Raw genomic sequence first — 22,160 nt, 5'->3', positions numbered from 1 at the left:
AGAAACAATCTTCGTGATAATATTTTGCTTAAACAAAAACATTTGGGAAAGTAGAGCGAACAAGTTTTTAATGCCGCCAGAAAATGGAGACGCCAGGTGGCTTTCACATGCAAACTGGCTGCGTACACCTCAACGATGGCTGCATCCGTTCTAATGTGATCGCTCTTGTTTTCCATTAAGCTACCATGCGATTTTACAGTATCGAACACTCCTGCCTTTGGATATAGGAAACGAGCAAGCGACCGAATGTACGTAGTACGTCTTGCGTTAACTCACTGAAATAAATCAAGCCACGTTTCCTTTTCGCTACCGCTTCACACCCCGCCATCGTCATCGTGCGCTAAGAAATCATAGCACTAGCAGCGAGGCTAATCGGCAAAAAGGAACGGTAATAAAACGGTGATTGAGAGGTGACTGATGGCGTTTCGATCATGTTTGATGAGTTTTAATATATTTATAGACGATGACAAGTGATGAACTGTCAGTTCGTTGGAAGCGTTCATACCCTGCATCATATTTACCATGTCTTTTTTTTTTTTTGTTGGTTGTTGTTGCTTCTATCTAACCTCACCGGCTTTGGCAAGGACAAAGAGCGAACATTTCACCCGACACGGCCGCTCTTTGCCTAGTTTTGCTTTTTGATAAAGTTCTTCCCTCGCAATGTTCTGCTTCATGCTGTCTTCCACTGTGCGGTGCCTTTCCATCCTTCGTGCGGTTGCTCTTGCTTGCCCGCCTTTCGCTCTGTTCGCCCTTCCTGTATTAATGCCCCAGTTTTGTGTTATGAGCAGTATCCTTCAAGTGTCTTTTTAAAAAGGTTGGTCGATCCAATCTGCTCACCTCCTAAAAACGATGGGGTGAAGATTAATGACTGAAACGTGAACGATTAGTTATGGCGTATACCAAGGCGCATTATGGGAGGATGTCGTAGAAAGACTTCAACAGAGTGGGTCCTCAATCCAGCGGAAGCGGAGGGGTGATGCGAGTGGGGGTAGAATTTGAAATGGTTTCAACTGCTTCGGTGTGAGTGTTTTGCTGCCGTCTTTGACATACTTGAAAGGTATGGTAGAGGGATACATCTTAATATTCGTGTTTGTTATTTACTGGATGTGATAACATACTCATTAGTGGACTTTGAACTTAACATAACTTTGGATGTCTTAAGTTTTATATGCACAGAAAAGGTTAAATGCCACGATGCAACTTTTACAACGGATCCTGGATCCGAGCAAATGTGTTTTCAATATGCAAACGTAAGCATGTGTAAGTCGCTTCGGATGCTAACAGATAAGTACGATTGCTATAAGCTACTGGATGGTAAAGCTGGAAGAGCATTTCAAATCAAACGGCATCAAGCAAACATTCAATAGCGTAGAGCAGCCCCTTCACTGCTACAAATCTCACCAAACAGTTGCGGGTAGCAGGTAGCATCTTCACATCTTGGATAGACGTCACGCAGGGCAACCGCATCGATCAAAGGATACGAACGACGGGTGGAAGATAAATAAACGCCCCTGAAAAGGTCAAACGGTGTAATGTTAATCTTGAAACAGCTTCCTGCTGCCACTCGAAATTTGTTGCCGACAGTATTTAAGTGACCTGAACTCAGGGCACTAATTCACTTCTTCGACTCAAACTTCGCTTCTCCCAACGATCCGCACTCGTCTGCCTGCAGCTCGACACGCGAACGGTCGTTTGTTATTTTTATGTTAAAACCATTTCATTTCACTGTTTTCGTCATTTACTGCTTCTGTGCGTTTGAGCAGATGGGAAAATTATTGCTTTGCTGCATATACTCCCGGGCGAAGCACCAGGCGGTTTGTGCTCTTGCATTGCAACTTTTGCCCCTTTTTCCCACTCTTTCCTAGTGTTTATTTCTCTCTATCACCTTCACTTTTACTCTCCCCTTCTTTGACACACACACACACACATGGTGACAGTCTGGCACGTCCTTGCTTTCGGCGATGGATCAACAAGAAGGTTTTTGCAGCAAACCGATCGCCCCACTATAACCATTTTTCAAAATGCCGTTCCATTAGCGTGCCCGGAGAAGTTTGCACAGATTTGGAACACCAGACCGTGGAAACTAGTTCGAATGGTTGCGAATTAGGAAGAGGAAAACAGTATTTTGGAGAAAAAGAAAAGCGACAATTTGACCTCTGTTCACCTTGGTTGTTTATAGTTTTAGTGTGGTGTTTAGTTGTTGATCGAAAAAACACGATGTTTCAGCATGTGATGGGAGTTATGAGGAGTTAGATACCACCTGAACGAGTAGCTAATGGAGTTCATTGAACTTGATCGAATGATATGATATTCTGAATTATTATATTTCAGTTTAAATTATACAATAAATCTATAAATTAGTCTAAACATTACTAATACTTAAATAATCAAAGACGACGTTCAAATAGAGCTAGCAAACATATCGAACTCCTCGATTTATGCATCAGCATTTAGGTAAAACTTTTAATAATTAAACAATTGAGTAAAAAACTTGATGAAAACTGCACAAAATCACAAAAAAGTGGAAATCCACGATGCAATTAGGTGCCTGAGCCGTGTAAGAGTATTAACACCTCGTACGTCGATTGTTACATGAAATGCACCATAATTTATCAGAACCTGACTTTTCTTTTGCTAGTTTACACTTTGTCAAAACAGAGAAAGTGAGAGAGAGACATAATTTATACGGCGCAAATTTTCTTCAAAATTCTTCAACCAAGTGTTTAACCGTGCCAACCGCTACCAAAAAAGCTAAATGTAGTCTGAGCGCAATGCTTGCATATTACAGACGCTGGTGCATTTTTATGCAGTCGCTAGAACTTCGGTCGGTGGTTCGTGCGGTTCGACTACGGGTTTTATATAGACACAAACCAGCGAAATGCATCACTAATTCTCTCCTATGCAGTCAAACAAACGCTGGGCGCACGGGGTGGAGGAAAATAAAAATTCTCGTCACAAACCTGGCCGGCCCGTTTCCACACACGTTATGTGCTCGCTGGGACAATTTTCACATACCTCACATTCTGCCAAAACCAACCGAATGAAAGTGGTGCAGGAATAGGCGAACATCAATGAACGGCAACAACCGAAACCGTGGTCTGACAACAACAACAAAAAGCAGTGTACGTGTGTAGCAAAAAGAAAAAAAAAACAAGGTGGAGTCAACTGATTCCGTAGCGCTCGGAATGCACGTACTTAAACCCACACGCTTTACAACGGAGGTGACGCCTGGTGCCGCACTATTTTCACAGTTTTACCCTCAAACATTGTCCCAAGCAGGGTTATGAATTGAGCGTGTGTGCAGTGTTGCCTGGCATTTTATCCCTTTTCTTTGCAAACGGTTCGGGTTTTTTTTTTTTCGCGTGGAATGTGGACAGAAATGGGGGCTTTTCCCCCCCCCCATTGGTTTAATAACAGTGCAGCGATAGGAGCAATGGGCACCACAATGCAGTCACCTTGTAGTATGTGAGTGTGTGTGTGTGTTTTTTTTTAGTTATTTTCCTCCTTCTCACACTTTTGCCCTACTTTGGGCGCCCTCTGTGAGAGCAAAATAATATGATCGCTAAATAGGTACCCGCTACCCGTTAAAGCACATACATAAAACAGGGAGCCATCGTAACCAACGTTTGTGTTGAGGTATTAAAGGCAGGAAGTTGATTCGCTGATGAAACACAGGATGGTGAACAAAACCACACACACTGTCCGCCCCTATTCCACGCCATCGCACGTTCCACGTGCATTAGAGCGTAAGCCTGTACCCATAGAATGAACCGCGTCCAGTTTTATTGAGAAACATTAATCATTGAACGTGATGCACTCCGGCCTTCATTCGCTTGGTTTTTAATACACCATACCGAAACAGGCACGGAATCAAACAAGAAAAGGGCACCGAGCAGCAGCATCAACGAAATGAGGTAGACATAAAGGGCAGTGTTCTAGCTTCGTTTGCTCTACGGTGCTCGATTTCGACATGGCTGACTAGCGCCCGACGACAAGTTCAACGGAGTCAAATGTCAAATCAACCCATGTTAGTGATAACATTGCGTATAGAATATAAACCATTGACAGCGTGAAATTTATTAGGAAAAATCGAGACAAATGAACTATTTAAATTGTGTAAGGTCCTTGTGTTACAATGTGTAAAATTGTAACATACGCACATGAATTATAACAATTAGTATTAGACTGATTATTAGACTGAGAGAACTAGGAGCGCTTTGCGCATTACTTGCACACAGGCAGCTCAGCTAGTTATTTTACTAATCCTGCTCATCGTGCTCATCGTTGCGTTCGATTTGAGCTAATTTATTCGAGCTTTGAGCTACCTCCTGCTCACCCTTCACCTCGCTGAGGGCGAACCGTTCGCTGAATTCATTTTAAAGAGCTACTTTACCGAACATTATTTCCAATACGATCTAAAAATTAGAATACATTTCGCAATAACAGCAGATTTAACTTAAAGTTTTGTTAAATAAGCATCAACCGCGTGCTTGCCAAAAGGTGTGAATTTTTTAATTGAATTTAACATTACATAAAGGGAAACATAGTTTCCCTGTGCTAAACGGTCCTCTCCCTTCAAGTCGTCGAGTAAGCGGTTTTGTAGCAAACGCTCTGTAACGCTATTGTCTAAAACGAGAAGCGAGGAAAAGTTTTCTCGCCTCGTTATTCGACGTCGAATACCTCCAGTAGTGCTACTATCATCAACAAACCCCAAACCAACGCAGTGCTGATAGTTTTGTGGATGGCCGTTCCCGTGCTGCTTGTGTTTGAAATTTGTTACAATTTTTATTTCTCCGCGCTGTTATAGCGCCAAGTTTGTTGTTCTTCGCTGGTTCGTTGGCACGTGACTTGGTTGAAATAATCACACCAACTCACACAATCGGCGACGTGTGAATTTCCTTTAACCGTGTCTGTTCCGCTGGAATTTAAATGCGGTCCTAGCAACGATTCTAGCGCCAGCTTTATTGGAATGTGGCTGGCAACAGCCATCACACCGCCATGATTGAGGAACAGTGCTAGCAGCATGGTCAGTGGCCACTGCCGTCTGCACGTGTATAGATGGTTTTGGTCGTGCTTCTCTCTCTCTCTCTATCTCTCTCTCTCTCTCCCTCTCTTTCTCGCTCTCTCTCTCTTTTGTTCTTCTCATTCGCTCATTCGCTCCTGTTACCAGGCCCGTGACATACTGTGAAAATAACATTTCTTTTTTTCCCGGTTTTTATATTTTACCCCAAAAGTACGCAGAACGGAATGAAAATAGAAAAGGGAAGCGTATATGACAACGCTCGAGAACGGATTTTTATTGCAATCCATTTTCCTTCATTATTGTCTTATCTGTAATATGTACATGAAGATCGCATTTTTGCGCCGGACGCTATTGGACTTCGTTCGGACAGCTCGGAGGCCCCGTACGCGTCGTCGTTGAGGACAACGATTTTCATATACGGGTGCCCATGGGTTTTGTGCCCAGGGTGTTGTAAATTTTGCACGCGTACGCTAACTTTACGCTATTTAATATGGTTTTATGGGCCCGGTCGATCCTTTTTCCTTGTCAGTTGTCGGCAGTGGCAGACGAGAGAAAGAAGAAACACTCATGCCAGTGGAAAGAATAAGATTGAGTTAATGGTTGGAAGGAAAAGTACACCCCATCCAACAAAGACACACACACACACACACACACATACGAGTGCACACACGACGTGCACAAAACAAAAAATACTAAAACTGCCTTCGTTCTCCAGCTTGCTCGGGTGCGGCCAAATAGCGCGTGAGTGTGCGTGTATATGTGTCGTTAACGGAAATAATGGAACAAGAGCAGCGGGGGTGGTGCGGAGCGGAAATCAGAGAAAGAAAAAGTGAGCTTCTGTGAACCCCGCGACAGCGAACAAAAGTAATGAAATAAATCCGTTGAAACGTTTATGCTTTGCAAGGGCGCCCGGTTCCGTCCAGCTAGCCCCACTTCCTGATTGTCTGATTGAAAATGGCGGCACAGACGGGGGGGCCAGAGTGGGGCCGGGAAACTATTCGAGAACCGGGATGGAACCAGCATGGGTGTGGGGCCGGGTAGTAGTTAGTTTGTTTTTCCCTTCATGCCAATTGGCATTGGAAGCATGAGCGGATTAAATCCGATTACAGCAAAACGATATGGTGTCAAAGACGCTGCGGAAGTGGATGTTGCGTCGGTGTGATGGTGGCAAGGCTATAAGAGTAGTTTGCCATACACGAATGTAAGCTCACAGTCGCATGGGGTATGAAGGTCCTGGTCTAGGGGTGGCAGTAGCACGACTTGGACGGATTAAATGATTGCATCAAAATCGTTCTATTTGACCAGTTGGCACTCTACGTTGCGCTTTGCCAGCTGCCCTCCAGCTGGCTCTATAAACACATATTTACCACCAAACATACACGCTAACACGCACATTACACTTGTGCGTACTGCACACAGCACAGTTAATGGAGAAGTGAAAGAAGGAGTTAAAGGAGGCAAGGGCTAGAGTAGAAAAACTTCACATACGTTAAATACCTGTAGTGTAACGCCTGATCTTGGAGCAGTATGAAACAAACCTCTTCCCATAAAAAACCATATTATTAAGATTAATGATGGTTAAAAAAAATAATGAAAAAAGAATAATTTATTAAGAAAATGATTACGTCAATACAGATATGATAACTTAAATAAATGAAATATAAGAATAAAATATATAAATAAAAAATATTAATTCAATGGAGGCGCCTGGTAGTTCATGGGGTCGCCCGGTACCTTATTAGCTAATCCATGTTAAGTGACATCAGCAGATTTAGATTTTGGGATAGTTTTTATTAATTACAAATAATAAAATTAGCACTTTTACCCAGTGAACTAGTACAGTGACTAGTGACGTGCTGCACGATAGTAGCGGCTTTCCGGAAGTGTTTTTGTTATGTCTTTCGAGTTAAAAAATTTCTTACACTTTTAAAGCTACGTTCTTACACAACAATTTTATAACTTATTTTGCAATCCCGAATTAATGGTATCCTCTACGTCGAGAAGATTTTATGCATTTAATACCAATTATGACTATTTACTACAATCTCGAATGGGGGCGCCTGGTACCTGGTGGAGGCGCCTGGTACCTGAAGTAAAAGTAACAATTGGCTTAGAGGAACCGATACTCTTTTTTCGAAACGATCACTTGATATACACTAAACGCTTGCCTAAAATGTTAGATTATATGTACTAAAGTGGTGTTATGGTCTCCCAATCTTTTGCGGCATCACATTATTCCGGTGTTTTTAACTCCTTTCGGGGATGCACTTTGGACTGACAAACATAACACACGTTAAAAGCATAGAAAGCAAAACACTGGCATAAAGAAACGCCGAAACACACACTGGTACATAATCAGTGAACTGATCTGATTCGAGCACGAAAATACGGGCTACCAACGGGCCGGGCCGATTAAGCATTCTAGAAGCAATTCGCGTCGACTGACTAAATTAGCCCTGAATTTCCACAAATCTATCCAGCCCATCTATACCGTTCTGCATGACCCGTCAAGCATTTACAATTTCGTCAATCGACGCGACTGATACTGCCTTTTCCACCCCGGGGGAAAGAGACCGGGGCCAAATTTCTATTACCCACCCATTGCAGCGCGTCGTCAAGGTTTAATTTTATTACCATGGCGTGCCGGCAGCATGTTCCATTTTCTCCACAAACCAAAGACAGATCCAGCGGCGCGGGAAAAGAGGAAGCTGCGATGGGAATGGGAAAAAAGAACCCCCAAAACTATGCTCTCGTGCAAACGAATGTATGTGTGTGGATGAATAGTCGTTGAGCCGAAGCCGACGAGGGGATGGCGCTTCGGCGCACGGAACGCAATGGTAGCAGCTTCGAAATAAATCGAATTTAGCAAATTTTACACCAGCCAGCACTTCAGATAACTCAAAACAAGAGAACACACTGAACACAAAGGCATGTTGGTTTTGTTGGAACTGTCATTCCAATAAAGAGGCCTACGGAAAAAGAGATGGTCATTGTGTCATAGACAGCACTTATACACTGAAGTCAATTTTATAGGGAGTAAAATTGAAAAAAAAGCACGAGTTAGCAATTTTCGGAAACAGATACATTTATGCATTGAACTCTTGGCTTCTAATCGAAAATTTCCTCTAAAAACCAAAAAGATCACTTAACCTTTTAAAGATGACTGAAATAAACCTCGCGGTGTAATATGCAGAGAAACAGTTATTAACTACAAATAAACGTATGCAATATGTCTAAAAATTGTAAAAAGCGCTCAACGATGAAATCAAAATCGTGTTTCTGTTTTCAATCGCTTCAAGTATACCTAAAAAAAAAAACTTAATTTTCCAGAGAGAGCGTAACCCAAAATTACTTGAACAATAAATTTGAAAGCAAAAAAGCACCCCTAGACGAACCTACTACCCACCCTAGAAGATCAGACAAACGATAGAAAGCGCGATGAAAAGAGTGAATAAATAAAGTGAAAGTGTTGGCTAACGCACATGGATGCATGCAGTGCAAGACAGCAGAGGCACCACAACAACAACAAAAAATGGCGAAAATAAGAGAGCGTTATGAAGAGGTCGGTTTTTGGAGAAGAGTACCTCTGGGATGGTCTATTCTCTACAGCTGTTCGAATTGCGCCACCCACTAGATCTGGTTTGCGTGGGACTCTCGATCTTCTGCCGCCCGTGTAGGATTTTATAATTAATTGATTGTGATTGTTTCCTTAACAGAAATTTAAGGCAGGCCATCTTTTTCCTGTATATTCACATTGCTAGCGCCTATAGCACACCTTTATGAAGTACGACGTTCTTGTTCTAAAATCGACCTACATTTTGACATGCTGAAATATTCCCATGCTAGGAGGCTCTAGGAGGATATTTAAAAAAATCTTACTCTCAATTACCAATACGAAATGGCTGCTTTCGGCGATGAAGTAGTTTCACATTCCTGCATTCTATTTGCTTTGCCATCACTTTGCCTTTGCTTATTGAAAGCCTTTCGGTTGGATAATGAAGGACGGTAGGGCTCGTGTTGATCTGCTTTCAAGGGGCGAAAGAAGCTCCTCTTTCTACTGTGTGCATGACACTGTACTTCAACACCGGCCCGGCCCCGAAACGGAAACTTCATACAAGACGCGAGCAGCATCATGACAGGAAAGTTCTTTATTTCGTAGCAACATTTTTAGCGTAGATAAATCAATTTTGGAAAACGTTTCAAAAACCGACAAAATGAACCGAATGAACCGATGGGGCTTAGGCAGCCGTTTAAGGTTAGATGTATGTGTGTGTGAGTTGTTTTTTTTATTTCTTTCAATTTATTTCACAGCAAAAACAGCCGTGCTCCAAAGGTCGAAACTTCTTTATGGAGAATTATCAGCCGACGAAGTATAAAGCTTCCCTTGCAGCGGAAGCGTTTAGAGGGAGCAGAAAATGTGAAATTATTATGGTTTAACTATATCAATATCCTTTTAGCAAGCGCTTTGCAAGCAACATGCTCATCCAAACAAAGCATCGGCAGCCAAGATGCAGGATGTGGTTGGTTTTTTTTTTACTAGCGGACGAGACTCCCCGTAAAAAGTATGGATCATTACAATGGAAATTCAAAGGGCGAGCAGACTATCCTTAGCAAACGCTCCGCGCAAGAGAAACGAACGCTGAAGAGAAGGTTCTCTGCTACTGGTACCAATCATTGAGCAATCATTATCAAAATCATCAACGTTCGCCAGCAGGTTGGTGCTGGTGGCTCTCAGCGCGCGCTGTCTCTCGGCGGTTCGGCCCGCCCGATGCTCGTGTCCGTTTCGGATGCTGTAGCAGGATTCGGTGCTACAGATTCGGCTGCCCGTATCTTCGACACGACAGCCATGACTCGATCTGGACGTGAATCAGTAGTAGTCGTATCCTTGCGTATGTCACAGCTAGCGCAAAAAGCCCCACCTGTAAAACCAACCGTATACTTCTACCACCCCGGGGACGAGACGCGCATTATCGTACACTTGACGCGCGCGTGTGTTGCGACATTTTACTCAAGGTGCCCGTGACTGTCCTAAGCTGGCTAGCAAAACCAAACATTGCACACGCTGTGGTTACGCGGGAATTTGCGGGTAGTGGACTTATTTACCGGCGGTGAGGTTGGTGTAAGGAACGAAGAGCCCGACAGTTCGAACAAGCTACCACGCCCTAAAGGCATCGTGGGTCACAGACTGTTAGTAGAACAAATAGTAAATGCCACCGTTGCCACAAGTGCTCAAAGGAAAGGCACACATATACAGCCTCGGGAAATTTCAGTTTTGTTTGTTTTTTTTTTATTGCCACCAGGCTTAAGTATTGTTTAAAGTTTAAAATAGCATAAATTGTAGTTAACATTTTTTTGTACTGGTTCCATTTTTCCTGGTCGGATATTCGGGTTTGTAGCCCAACCGAAAAATTAAACTAAAATTAACTTAGTTTCAATATTTCTACTATTTATATTTGCAATCCTAAACATTACCCTCATAATGGCGCTGATCGTTAAGTAGTGTGATAACATAAAATTGCATAACAGTAACACGGTGTACCTGCGTCCAATAGTACTCACGTTTTAAGACACCGGTTAAGGTGAACGTCACTCAATTTCATCAATCAAACGCACGGAAAACAAATGGTGCATCTCAGTGTGTTCTGACTGCAAAAAACCGGTGCGGTGTGTGACAATGTGATGTGTTGAATTCGATCCCCGATGGTTGTCATTTGAGCCAAGATGGTGATCCTGATGCAGGTACTACGCTGGATTCCAATTTGCACAATGCTTGTGATGATACAAGGTATGTACTGGCGTAATATGTTCGCATAAATGATCAAGATACTCACATGGAGCAGTGATGGAGAGTAGTGCACCACAAATTTCATAAATGTCACACTCCAATCTACTTCAAAATTTAATCAAAACAAAACAATCAGATCTGTCAGTGGTAGTTAAAAATACAGTAGCATAATGAATAACGTATTCGATCAGGAACTGATGTAAACGCTTTGTTTGTTTTTTTGTTATCAGTATAACCACCGATAAAGTGTATGTACGTTTCAGCTTCCCAATGTGAATATTTTATCACGCATCGATCAATCAATGTTTGACCGACCACAGAAGTTTTCCGAACCTCGAGCGCTTTGGTTGACTTTTTTGAATCTCGTATTTACGCACCTTACATTATCACAGGGTGGATCATCTACAGAAAACTCATATGGTCCATATTTGTTATTTAAAATTCTAACGCGAAAAAACTAATTTGACTAAGAGCGTTTAGCTTACGAACTGATTTAAAGGTGATATTTCGCTCAATACGCGATGAAATAGTTTTCGAAGTCGCTGCATAAATTCATAAAATCCAACCTGGTGAAATAAATGAATAGTAAATGTAGTCTTCGAATGTTGCATCAACTGTTATCAATTAATGTATGAATTATAAAAATGACAAAAAAATGACTCCTCCTGTAGTTCAGTACACGAAATGATACAACAGCCTAACGGCCTAATGCCTAAAAAGCTGGATTCCTGTATGTTACCATGGAACTACCTCGCGAAAGTGGTAGAATAAGAAGAAATTTATTAATTAACAGTTTCGTAAATAATATAAATTGCTACAAAATTATTGAACAGTTGTAAAGAGTTCAGAAAGTGTGTATTAAATAGTTAATGATGTCCAGTCTCGCTGAATGACCGTTTAAAGTTTCTTACCAAGAATGTCCATGTTAAGAGATTCATTAACATTTCCCAATTCTGGTAGCATCCGAATGGATCAGCACGCCCGTTGGGCAAGCTGATTCTTCTTGAACGAAACCATGACCAGTTGATAGGTTTTTGCAATTCTTCACTAACCGAATTCATCAGCAGCTCAGCGATAAGTTGTTAAAGACGTCGCAAGCTCTCTATTCGGCAGGGAAATTGACTTATACACGGTGCTTTCACGATACAAGCAGCCAGCTTGACACGTTTGACGCGGTTCAATTCCAGTGATATTTTATTCAATACATCAAATTGAATAATTCGCACTCACAACACGAAACTTCTGCGCAACCAAAAAGAAAACCTCGTCTACGAGCTGGGTATGGTAGTGCCATATCAACGCGAGCATGTGTTACACACCGTCAACCGCAAGACATTCACACAACAACTAGCTCGGATGTTGAGTGACGACAAGCTGACAAATTCCTTCTCAATGCGAATCGTTAGCCTACGGTTATGCAAATGGCGAGTCCTCACACATGTGCGTTCATCTTCTTGCGCATAACACGGTGCTCCCGGTTTTTTGGGACGGCTGCGGGAATGGCGATGACACAATAATCATGAAATATGAAACGACCGAACCTCGCCGATGCCGGTCCCTCGGCAGCGGTATTTGGGTTTGGGAAAAATATTCGCACGAATGAATCAACCGTAAATCGAAGTGAACAAGCTCCGGCCCGTGCGAAACGTGCCTGAGCTGCTGGACGTGCTGGTATGGGTGTTGCGAGCTGGAACGTATCTGTATCGCAACCCGTGGAACCCCTTTTTTTTGCGGCACGATTAGTCAAACGCCAAAGACACCACACCGTTGAGGCACCGGCAGGAGCGAAAATGTTGCAAAATGTCCCATCAAGGCGCCAGTTCGGGTACGGAACAGCGCAAACACTAGGCGCTTGTCACGTTCACGGGTGTTTTTCCCTTGTTCGTACTCGGCCTAACTAACAACATCACCTGTACGGTTCGATCACCCACGAATCGGCACATCCGGGGTAATGCATTGAGTAATGGTTGAAAACGATATGCAAAGTTCATTCGGTCCCTAATTCGGTTCGGGTCGGCCAGGACAAAAGCGAACCGAGAAGCGCAAGCATTCATTAAACGGTCGCCATGGCAATGGTAGGCAAACGTGGAGCAGCTTCACCCGGACACCGGACGGATACGACTACACCGATGCCCCGAAGAAGACGCAACACAACAGCGAAACTTTCCAACGGCTTCCGAGACGGTGATGCAATAAAGAAACTGTTGCTCCAGCTGCCAAGGCTGGCAAATGCAACAGTCAATGTCGGTTGCTCACAGCGTGCTTTGCCAAAAGTTGGCAGACAGTCGGGCGAAATCGGCTTTGCAAACCTACGCTGATAGATAGCTATTGACGAACGGGCATGAAGATGATACCGCACCTTCCGCCAGCAGGTGACCTCGGACCTCGGTAGAACCGATATGCCACGGGTGTCCCGTTAGTGTTGGGCGCTTCAAGGCAAGTGCGCGTTTCACTGTCGCACTGCCAGTCGGATGGTCTGCACTAAAATTCGTGGAAATCACGTGCGCTACGATGAATACGTAGTGTGATTCGAGTGTGTTGCCAATCGCAATCGGATTTCCGGCGTACCATTAAAACATACTCCAGGGTGCGCTCTAGCGACGTCTAGCGATGACACATAATGATGTTGCATGCTTGATATCTTAGGCAGTCAGATCGGTTTTAGATACGTCGAGCGAACATTGTAATACATTCCCAGGAGCGCTGAGAAGGTCTATTGTTTGGGTCGAGTAGCGTCGAAGTGACGACTTCCGCAGCAGTTGCGGTATGCGCACCGCCCAAGATGCTCTTTCAAGCTGGAATGCGATTTTCTTATCCCAGGAAGGACATGTACACACATTGTTAGTTGGGTCAAATCGGGTTTCCAGCTAGCTTCGAGACAGCAACGACACATTAACGAGGATATCATGCAATCTTCAGGGAATCTGGGACATTTTGTGTACGACATGTATTTATAAAGCTTTCAGAATTCAGCTTTGCTGCATTAATGCAGCAAAAACAACACAATTTAAGTTGCAATCAGTTTTATAATTTACAACATTTCCTTTATTTTATCCTAATTTTATTTATCCTTTTTGAAAATTTTCTATTTAGATTCTACTCAGGCTTAGACATATGCATAGTATCTATATGCTACGTATATCACGAGACTCGTCTAAGAACTACAACTTCAACTTCTTGTAGGCTCTAATTTCCTTGATTTGTATCTTTTAATCAAAGCCATTAAATCATAAACTCGCTGCCTTCGATAACATTTTACTAATTCCCTGGCTGCTGATACTGGTTCGTCAGTACTTATTTAGCTATATGTACAAAGAAATAAGACAATTTATAAACAGATAGTTTAGGGTTTATTGAAGTCAGTCTCGAACAATACGGAGAAAGAGAGGATTTATCGAGTTCTTTGTCATTGAAAATCAGTCTCCTACTCTAGACGATAGCCACCTACGACAGGTCACGTGCATCTCTGTTCACAAATTTATTCCAAAATAAGAAGAACTCCAAGACCTCAAGAAGACTCCTCTGCATACCTGCAAGAGTGTTTGTTAACTTCGTAGTTCTGTTGCGTAGCCGTGTAACTGGATCGTTTAACTTCGTATTTTCGAAACTGCTGCAGGATACCTTCCTCCACCTGCTACCACCTTTAAAGTTAATGTGCTAAAGAGCAGGCTGAAGTATGTGTCTTGAATCGACTCCCGAATCACCTGATCGAAAGATTTTAGCATTTCATTGTTGTTGATTAGCCGCGGTGTTGTGTGTGCCGCAAGTTAATTTCACTCGCACTTTCTGCATATTTTCTTCTGCCATTAGCGGATTTTTGTTTTGTTTTGTGGCAAAAGATTAACTGCTAAACAAAATAAATAAACATCACGCTTATGGTAATGCAGCAACAACATACGCGCACGTACACAAAGTAACAGCACTGAGCCGCCGCCGACCACTTCACAATTTGCATCAACGAGCCTTATGCGTCTCACGTAGGAAAACAAATTTCAATTCCATTGTGGGTTTTCCGCGCAGGGTTTTGTTGTTTTGCCCAATTTATGCCTTCACGCTACATAAACCAGGACCATTGCGTTTCTCTTTTCCTTTATTTCGGCGATCCGACCAAACAGCCGTTAGCAGTGAATTCTTACCAGGGAAAATGGCTTCAAAACGTGCCTGGATGCTGCGTTGTGTCATGGCGTATTAGGTGCTTTTAGCTTCACCGGGGGGCGAGGAACTTTCCAACCAGTTTCATATTATCCACCAGCCAATGAAATAATGAATTCATTACAATATTAATAGATGAGAATCGAAAATTATTCCATAGATGGGTCTTCGGATGGCTCAACACCGCGTGGTGAATAAAATGCCGGCGGTGTTTGGTTCTCAGTTACGCTTACGAGATCAGAAATTATGCCTAATTTACGAAGATGATGATGAATTCATTCCTTGCTAGATGGTATTAGATGTAGTAAGTAATCCTTCAGACACAAGAATAAATGTCCATGCTAATAAAAGTACTTTCAATCACCAAAACTCTATATAACATGGAATGGTATAACATCTCCTCATAGTCACTTCCTTCAAGAGTGCGCTAGTTGAGATCTTACCGGTGAATAGTAGCAAAACAATTTATTTAAATTTTACATTATCTACGCTTCAATGTGATTCAACGTATACTCAGTGCGAATGCTTCTCGTTGTGAACTGAAACAGTTTCTCAAAGATAAAAACAGAAAGCATTCAGTAGCAGCCAGTAACTGGTTTTTCGTGGAAATTTCTGCCAGGCCTTGTAATAGGAGTTGATGAAACTGAAAACTTCATCAGTTAATCGCTGCTTTCCGACCGGCAATGCGAAAAAAAAACGCAAAGGAAGCATATCCAGCACGCTCTAGGATTACCAGCGAATGAACGGTTTTGCTAGCGGTGGGACGGTGGTAACGTAATTATTCCACCGGTAGCCCTTAAAGCATTAGCAGCGCGACGGAGTACACATCCGGAAACATTCGGCAGGAGTACGGGAAGCGGCAAATGGCACCCGTCATCTGCCAAACAAACTAGATTCGTCTTTTTACTTACTCGAGAGTACAAAAAAGAGACCCGAATTGAAGATCGCGAAGCGAGTTGGAAATTATTTTTCATGAGCCCCCGCCATCAGGAGACGGAAAACGGGACGAAACGAGGACAGTCGGTGCGAACAGGACAATATGAGCCGGAAACATAAACTGGAACAATGTTAAATCCGCCACTGCCCTGGTCACGGTATCATATTTCACTTTCGAGTTTTGCCACATTGAAGCCCCTTGGCCCATTCAGTTGGAGAAAATCTGCCGGCGCGAAATTTGTTGCGCAGCCGGTGGTAGGAAAAGGGGTACGCAAAGTTTTTTTGTTTCCCCGATTACTGCTTGTGATTCATGCGCTCGCCTTTGGGTGGCGCGCTTTTCTGCCGCGCCCACCGGAAGAGCGCTAGGTGAAACATTTTACAACAATATCACATCATATTTTCTCAATTATAATTAACTGCATTACATCCTTCGGCGGTGCCGCTTCTACCGTTTCCTGCTTCTTCAAATATTTTGCCATCCATCCTTTTGTTTGCCGCACAATGAAAGCGGGATTTCTCGCGCGTTTTACTTTTACTGCGAATAGGCATGCCGTTTTAATTACGCGAAGCACTTGGAAAGCGCGAGTGAAGGAACGAGCTGCCGATTCACGCAACGATAAACGATGCGAGTAGACGTACCGTATCAAGTTGCACGGAATTCGATTCATCGCTTCGTTACCAGAACAAGTTATTGTTGCTGTCTTATTGTTTGATACAATGTCGAAGCATTTGCATCTTGGATGTTTGTGAAGTATGAGATAAAGATGAAAGTTTTTTTCCTTGGTTAAACGACTCACTGCGTCAGTAAATTTGAACTGTTGAATACATTTATTTGGAACACCGAATCAAACTCGCCAGGATCCGGTGGGCTGGTTATGTCAATTGAATGACTATGAACGAGTCCTTTTAGGTTGTCCTCATGGACAGAGAAGCGTGGTAGGCCTCATGGGTGAATCGTGCCAGGACCGTGCCAAACATTAGTAATTAAGTCGGATAAGTTAATAATTAATTAAGTATTTAATATGTTTCTATGCATCGAACAAGTAAGTTGTTGTCTATCGGTAAAACATCCTGAAAGATACTTCAAACTAGTGAGCCTAACGTTGTAGTCCATATATATTCAACGGAATCAATGAAGTAGTAATCATCACGGGAAAAATTAACGTATCGGAAAATCATTTTAGTCAGATTATGTCTGTCCTACGGCGTTCTAAGCGAATTTCAATTCTAACCGATTTGACGTTCAAAATCTGTTCAATGCAACTATCCGGGTATTAAACTTGTCATCAATTGCAATACAAATCTGTAGATGCATCAGTATGTGGATGCTGCACCCTTGTTACTGAAAACTTCCTCCCCTCACACATACGCTAAACCCGCGCACACACGTACAACCAATCTGTAGCACCTGCAAACAAACAAATGCGTGGCTAGGTATGTTTCCAAACAGTCCAACATTAGTGCGCGGTAAAATCGTAAACCGACATCGTAATGGTTTTGTGGGATGATTAATTTGTCGTGTTCTTTTCGGTCCGAAGTGCTTGCCGTTACGGATTCAATGTATTTCGGTTTGCAGTAATAACAGCATTTAAAAACATCGACTCCGCACGCTGCACCCGCTTTTAGATTATACTGTCGAATGAAGCACTTACAACTGCACCGAATACCATCAAATGCCATTGAGATCCCCAGTGCCCGTCGTGCGGCAATGCTAACCGTTACCAGCTCGGGAATAACATGGTATGAATTTTACTTTCTCATTATCGAGCAGATGAGCTGGCAAGCTTTCTGATAGATGAAACTCTCGGTTAAATTGGAATGCGTTGTTCCGAAGCACAGTGGGCATTTATTTCCATTTCTGTGGAAAAAATTCCAACTGTAACGTCAATATACGCTCCTAAGTGTACTATTTCATGACCTCGACGTTAGAACCACTTTTCGCATTTCGCGAAAGATAACGCAAAACCATTAACGATGCAATAAAAAACGTATTTCTGGTTTCATGGTGCCGCCACCAGCAATAACGATTAAATGTCCATCAATTTCTACCCGACAATCCCATCGTGTCGGGCACCCCGTGTCTCTTCAACCGAACCAGCTGCACACAAATTGCACAGGAACTCGTCATTTGGGGATGTGTAAACAGCAAATCACTCTGCCGCACACCGTGCCAGAGCGATGGGCGCCCTCTAGTGGCGATACCAAAGTGACCCATGGGGTAAAGCGCTGTCGGTGCAATTTGAAAATTATTTCAATCCAAAGTCAACGCGAAACGCTATCAACGCCGAATGGGGGCACCAGTCTGTTGTCATCAAATTTGGTAGAAAACCACACATTCACCAACCCATTTCCTCCTCCTATGCTAAAATAATGGCTTTAAGGGATGTATCAGCGATTCGAACAGGGGCTTAAACAGCATTTTGATCGCTAAGCTTCAAATCGTATCGTACCTTAAGCTTCGAACATCGGTTTAACTCGCCAGCATGCGTTGATTGTTTTTTTATACTTCTTTTGGATTTAACAACTCACTAGTACAGGTCTGACATAGTATGGATCAATTAACTGCACTTTATTCCTTAGCTGGAGAACTCAGAACTTACTACAGGAGACCGCTTCAGATACCATTTGAATATCAGCCTTCGAAGTATTCAATCGCCTCGTACTATCAAAGCACTGTAAAAGTCATCTAAACCACTCACGTGACGGCAGTCTGGCAGAGGCATCAGCACCATCACTCTATCTACCACGCTGTCCATGTGGAAGACCGAAAATTACTTCATGGACCACCACCGACCAGCCCACCGAAGAAGAATGAGGCTCAGTGCGAGCTCGTAGACTCCATTGACTTCCCACACCCAATACGGGCCCCATAATCCTTCTAAACATCTTCGTCGCGAACGCGTCTAAGAGATGTGAGTACCGGAACTAGGAACTAGAAGTTCCAAATAGTCCTAGTCTAGGTTGTCGCGATTGGTGTTCAGTGTAGAGAAGTTGGCTCAGGCCTAAAGGGTTGACTATAGAATGACCGGTTGACAGTCAACTCTGACAGATACTGAGCTTTGACTCAAGATAAGTGACTGGGACGACTTCTCCAGGAATCTAAACATTGTCCTTCATCAGGATGGAGCATCAATTGACACTTCTTATCTTATCGAACGAGGAATACAAACTTTAGGGTCTAGCGATTTGTGACCCCCTTAATCCGTTGGGTTATTCTATGCAAGCGTATGTCCAGACAAGATCCTTAAAAATACCCCACGCAATTGAGAAGACTCAGAGGTCTCTGATGTTGCGCATGTGGCAGTCGATATTGAAGGTCTTACTTGAAAAGACATATTCTAGGCTCTGGCTTATTTTATGAATTGTTGTTTTAGAGTTATGAATTGTTCTACAAAACATTAAGCTTAACGGATGTTATTTATTGCTTATTGTAAATGGTAACGACTATGGGACTTTATACGAAACGTACAAACAAAACTAACCGATCGGACATATTAAAATAATATTAAAATAATTCATATTAAAATATTCGCACATATTAAAATAATTCGCAACGATTAACACATGTAGTAACCATGATTGCTTTCGAACCATCCAAAGATAGTGTTCTCACATCTCCCATTGCGCATTCCGACTGTCCCGAGCATCCCTGTACTCACAAAACCAGTTCGATGAAATCTTTTGTAGACAAACTAATGCCATTGCTTAGCCCGGACCAGGGAATGGCGCAAAGGGCAACCTAATTCTATCTAATCTCCTCCAGATATAATAACATTATTTTGAGCAAAAGTAAAATAAAAGCACTCTACCCTTGCCTTGCCTGAGTTGAAGGGTAGGCTCGTAATCCCGTGAAGGCAAAGCGTCCGTTTTTTTTCTTGCTTCCGTGCCGGTTCAGCCCTGCCCTGTATTTGCCTGGTGCTTTCTTCACTTTTTGCATTGCTAACAAGTTCGGGGCCACCGGTGTGTTTTCTTTACGTTCCAGCTGAGATTTGCGTCGAAGATTTATGACTAACGATCAAACGTCCAAAAATCGTCTGTCTGTTTCTAGTTTATCGTACGAAACACACACACACCGGCGACGAGTTTGACCTAAGGAAAATGCTTAAATCTCGCTTACACTTAGAGAGGATATCCTACGTGCGGACGAAATGGTCATACCGATCGTAGGAGCACCGACCAAGGAGCAAAATTGGTGCAAAACACGAACACATCCACATCCACGACAATAAAGCTTTCAGAATGAAGGAAATGCAATCGTTGTTGTGAAGATCCCGAGGCTCCGATCCTTTAAGCTGCACCAGAAACAGCGGCAAAAGGGCATCTAAGCCATCACCAGGCACTGGCACTTTTATGAGCAGTTTCTCATCGTATAAACCCCCACGGGAAGATATACGCTCGGTGCCGTATGCTTTGTCGTTACTTTAATTTCCTCCGGTAACATTGCAGCACGTTGAGGTTTTCCACTCGGTACGGCAAAGGGGGAGGAAAAAAAAATGTCCGAAAGACCGACCGAAAAGAAATCTTGAAAGAGAGGACCTGAACCGCTCATATCGTGTTTCTTCAGCATTTCCACCGTCCAGCTCGCCGGGACCGGTTTCGAGAGTACTGCCTCGGGAAAATCACAGACCAAACCGAGGAAAATAAAAGCAATCGAAGGACAAACAGAGCAGAGGGACTAGAAATACCGGGCGTACCCTACCCAGGCCGAAGAAAGGCACTCCATTGGCAAGCAGCGAGAGGATTAGGTGGCATTTCTGGTCTTTTCTTTTCTTTTTTTTTTCTTGTTGCAGGCTGTGGCCATTTATGTCGAATGGATTGCGAGGGACATGTCTTTTACGGTGCACCTCACCGAAGGCTGAAACATGAAACAGTATGTGTGTCAGTACTTCGGTGCTTGCTATTGCTGCCAGCACTGCCAAGCATCGGCAACGAAGCGTCGATAACCTCGAAGCTGCGACAATTCTTCTTCAAATGGTTTTACTTGTCTAAATAATGATCAAGCGCAAGCTGATGCTGCGGGAAGGCGGGGGGGGGGGGGGGGGGGGGCGGTGAAGCCATAGAAAAAGGGTGATAAAAATCATTTATTCTCTAAATTGAGCGTAAAATCACTGCAGCAAAACTCGTTCCAAATATTTTGCCCTTTTCCATTTCGTTCCCTTACGGTAACCATCGTTTCTCTTTCACGCTCGAAGGGTGATGTTTGTTGTTTTCCCCTTTTTGCTGTCTTTTATTGTCCCCATCCCCATCGAAAGGGACCCGTCTCCCTGCTGCCACGAGAACTGCTGTTTTATGCAATTTGCCCGGTGTGTGGTCGGGTGCATCTTTGGGCATAAATCGGAACGTTCCGTCCCACGGCAAAACGCAAAACGGCAGGTAGAAAAACAAATAATAATACGAAACATAAACAAACTCTTGCGAACAAAACTACCATCCCAGTCTGGGGCAGGAACGATTGAAGCGTTTTGTCGCTGATCTCGAACAATTTCTACACAATGCACTTAACGCAGGGCAGATGAAGATGAAGGGCGTAAGGAAAAGCTCCAGCACAAATAGCGCGTTGGCAAATTTGGGGATTTCATTCTTCCAGCTTGTTCCTTTTTTTTTATTACGAACACTATCCGCACTCAGGCGTGATCTGCTGCAGTTGGGACGTGGCGCTGATAAGCTGTTGGCAGGTGGCAATAGTTAGCATTCAGCAAAGAATAAACAACATGATGGAATGCACGAACGATTTAAAAATAGGAACAACAACAGCTAATGTAGAGCTATGAATAAAATACGATGGAAATTAAGCGATCTTAGAACGAAGGCATTCTTCAAGGATTTTCGGACTTGCAATAATTTCTGGTGCATCCTCGCTGATGCGAGTCATAAATACTACTTGCCTCGTCAGGCAAACACCGATCCACTGGAAACAAATCAGTTTGTTTGGTATCTTTTCAAAACAAAATGGCTATATTTATATTACACTAAAGGATGTCTTATCCTCCCTTCATTTGAATCCCTATTGTTTTTTTGTGCAAAGATTTGAGCTGAAGTCGGGTCAGACTTCGGAGCCGTTTGTTTGGAGCTCTTTTTACCAAAAAAAAAAAACAAAACCATCTTAAAAATGCTAATAATTTAAACTCACAAATTAGCTGTCAAAAATCTGCATACCAAGCATTTCTGACGGACATCACACAACTTCAAATATAGCAATTTATTCGTGCACCCACCTATTAACTTTTGCCACTAGATGTCGGAAGGTTCGTTATCATGCATGCC

At 43.0% G+C, this 22,160-nt stretch overlaps 1 protein-coding gene across 1 annotated transcript in view; it reads left to right on the top strand.

Moving 5' to 3' along the window:
• The first annotated feature begins 10,744 nt into the window (after positions 1-10,744).
• LOC128307080 (uncharacterized) overlaps positions 10,745-22,160 on the top strand; it is a 40,990-nt gene continuing 29,574 nt past the window's right edge. Inside the window, exon 1 of the mRNA XM_053044800.1 lies at positions 10,745-10,808. Within this exon, the coding sequence (XP_052900760.1) occupies positions 10,745-10,808 (64 nt within the window). The remainder of the gene's footprint in view (positions 10,809-22,160) is intronic.

The sequence above is a fragment of the Anopheles moucheti genome, chromosome X (genome assembly GCF_943734755.1).
Source record: "Anopheles moucheti chromosome X, idAnoMoucSN_F20_07, whole genome shotgun sequence".
NCBI classification, from domain to species: Eukaryota; Metazoa; Arthropoda; class Insecta; order Diptera; family Culicidae; genus Anopheles; species Anopheles moucheti.
Note: the sequence above shows the minus strand (reverse complement) of the source record. Positions and strands in the feature narration are given on the sequence as shown.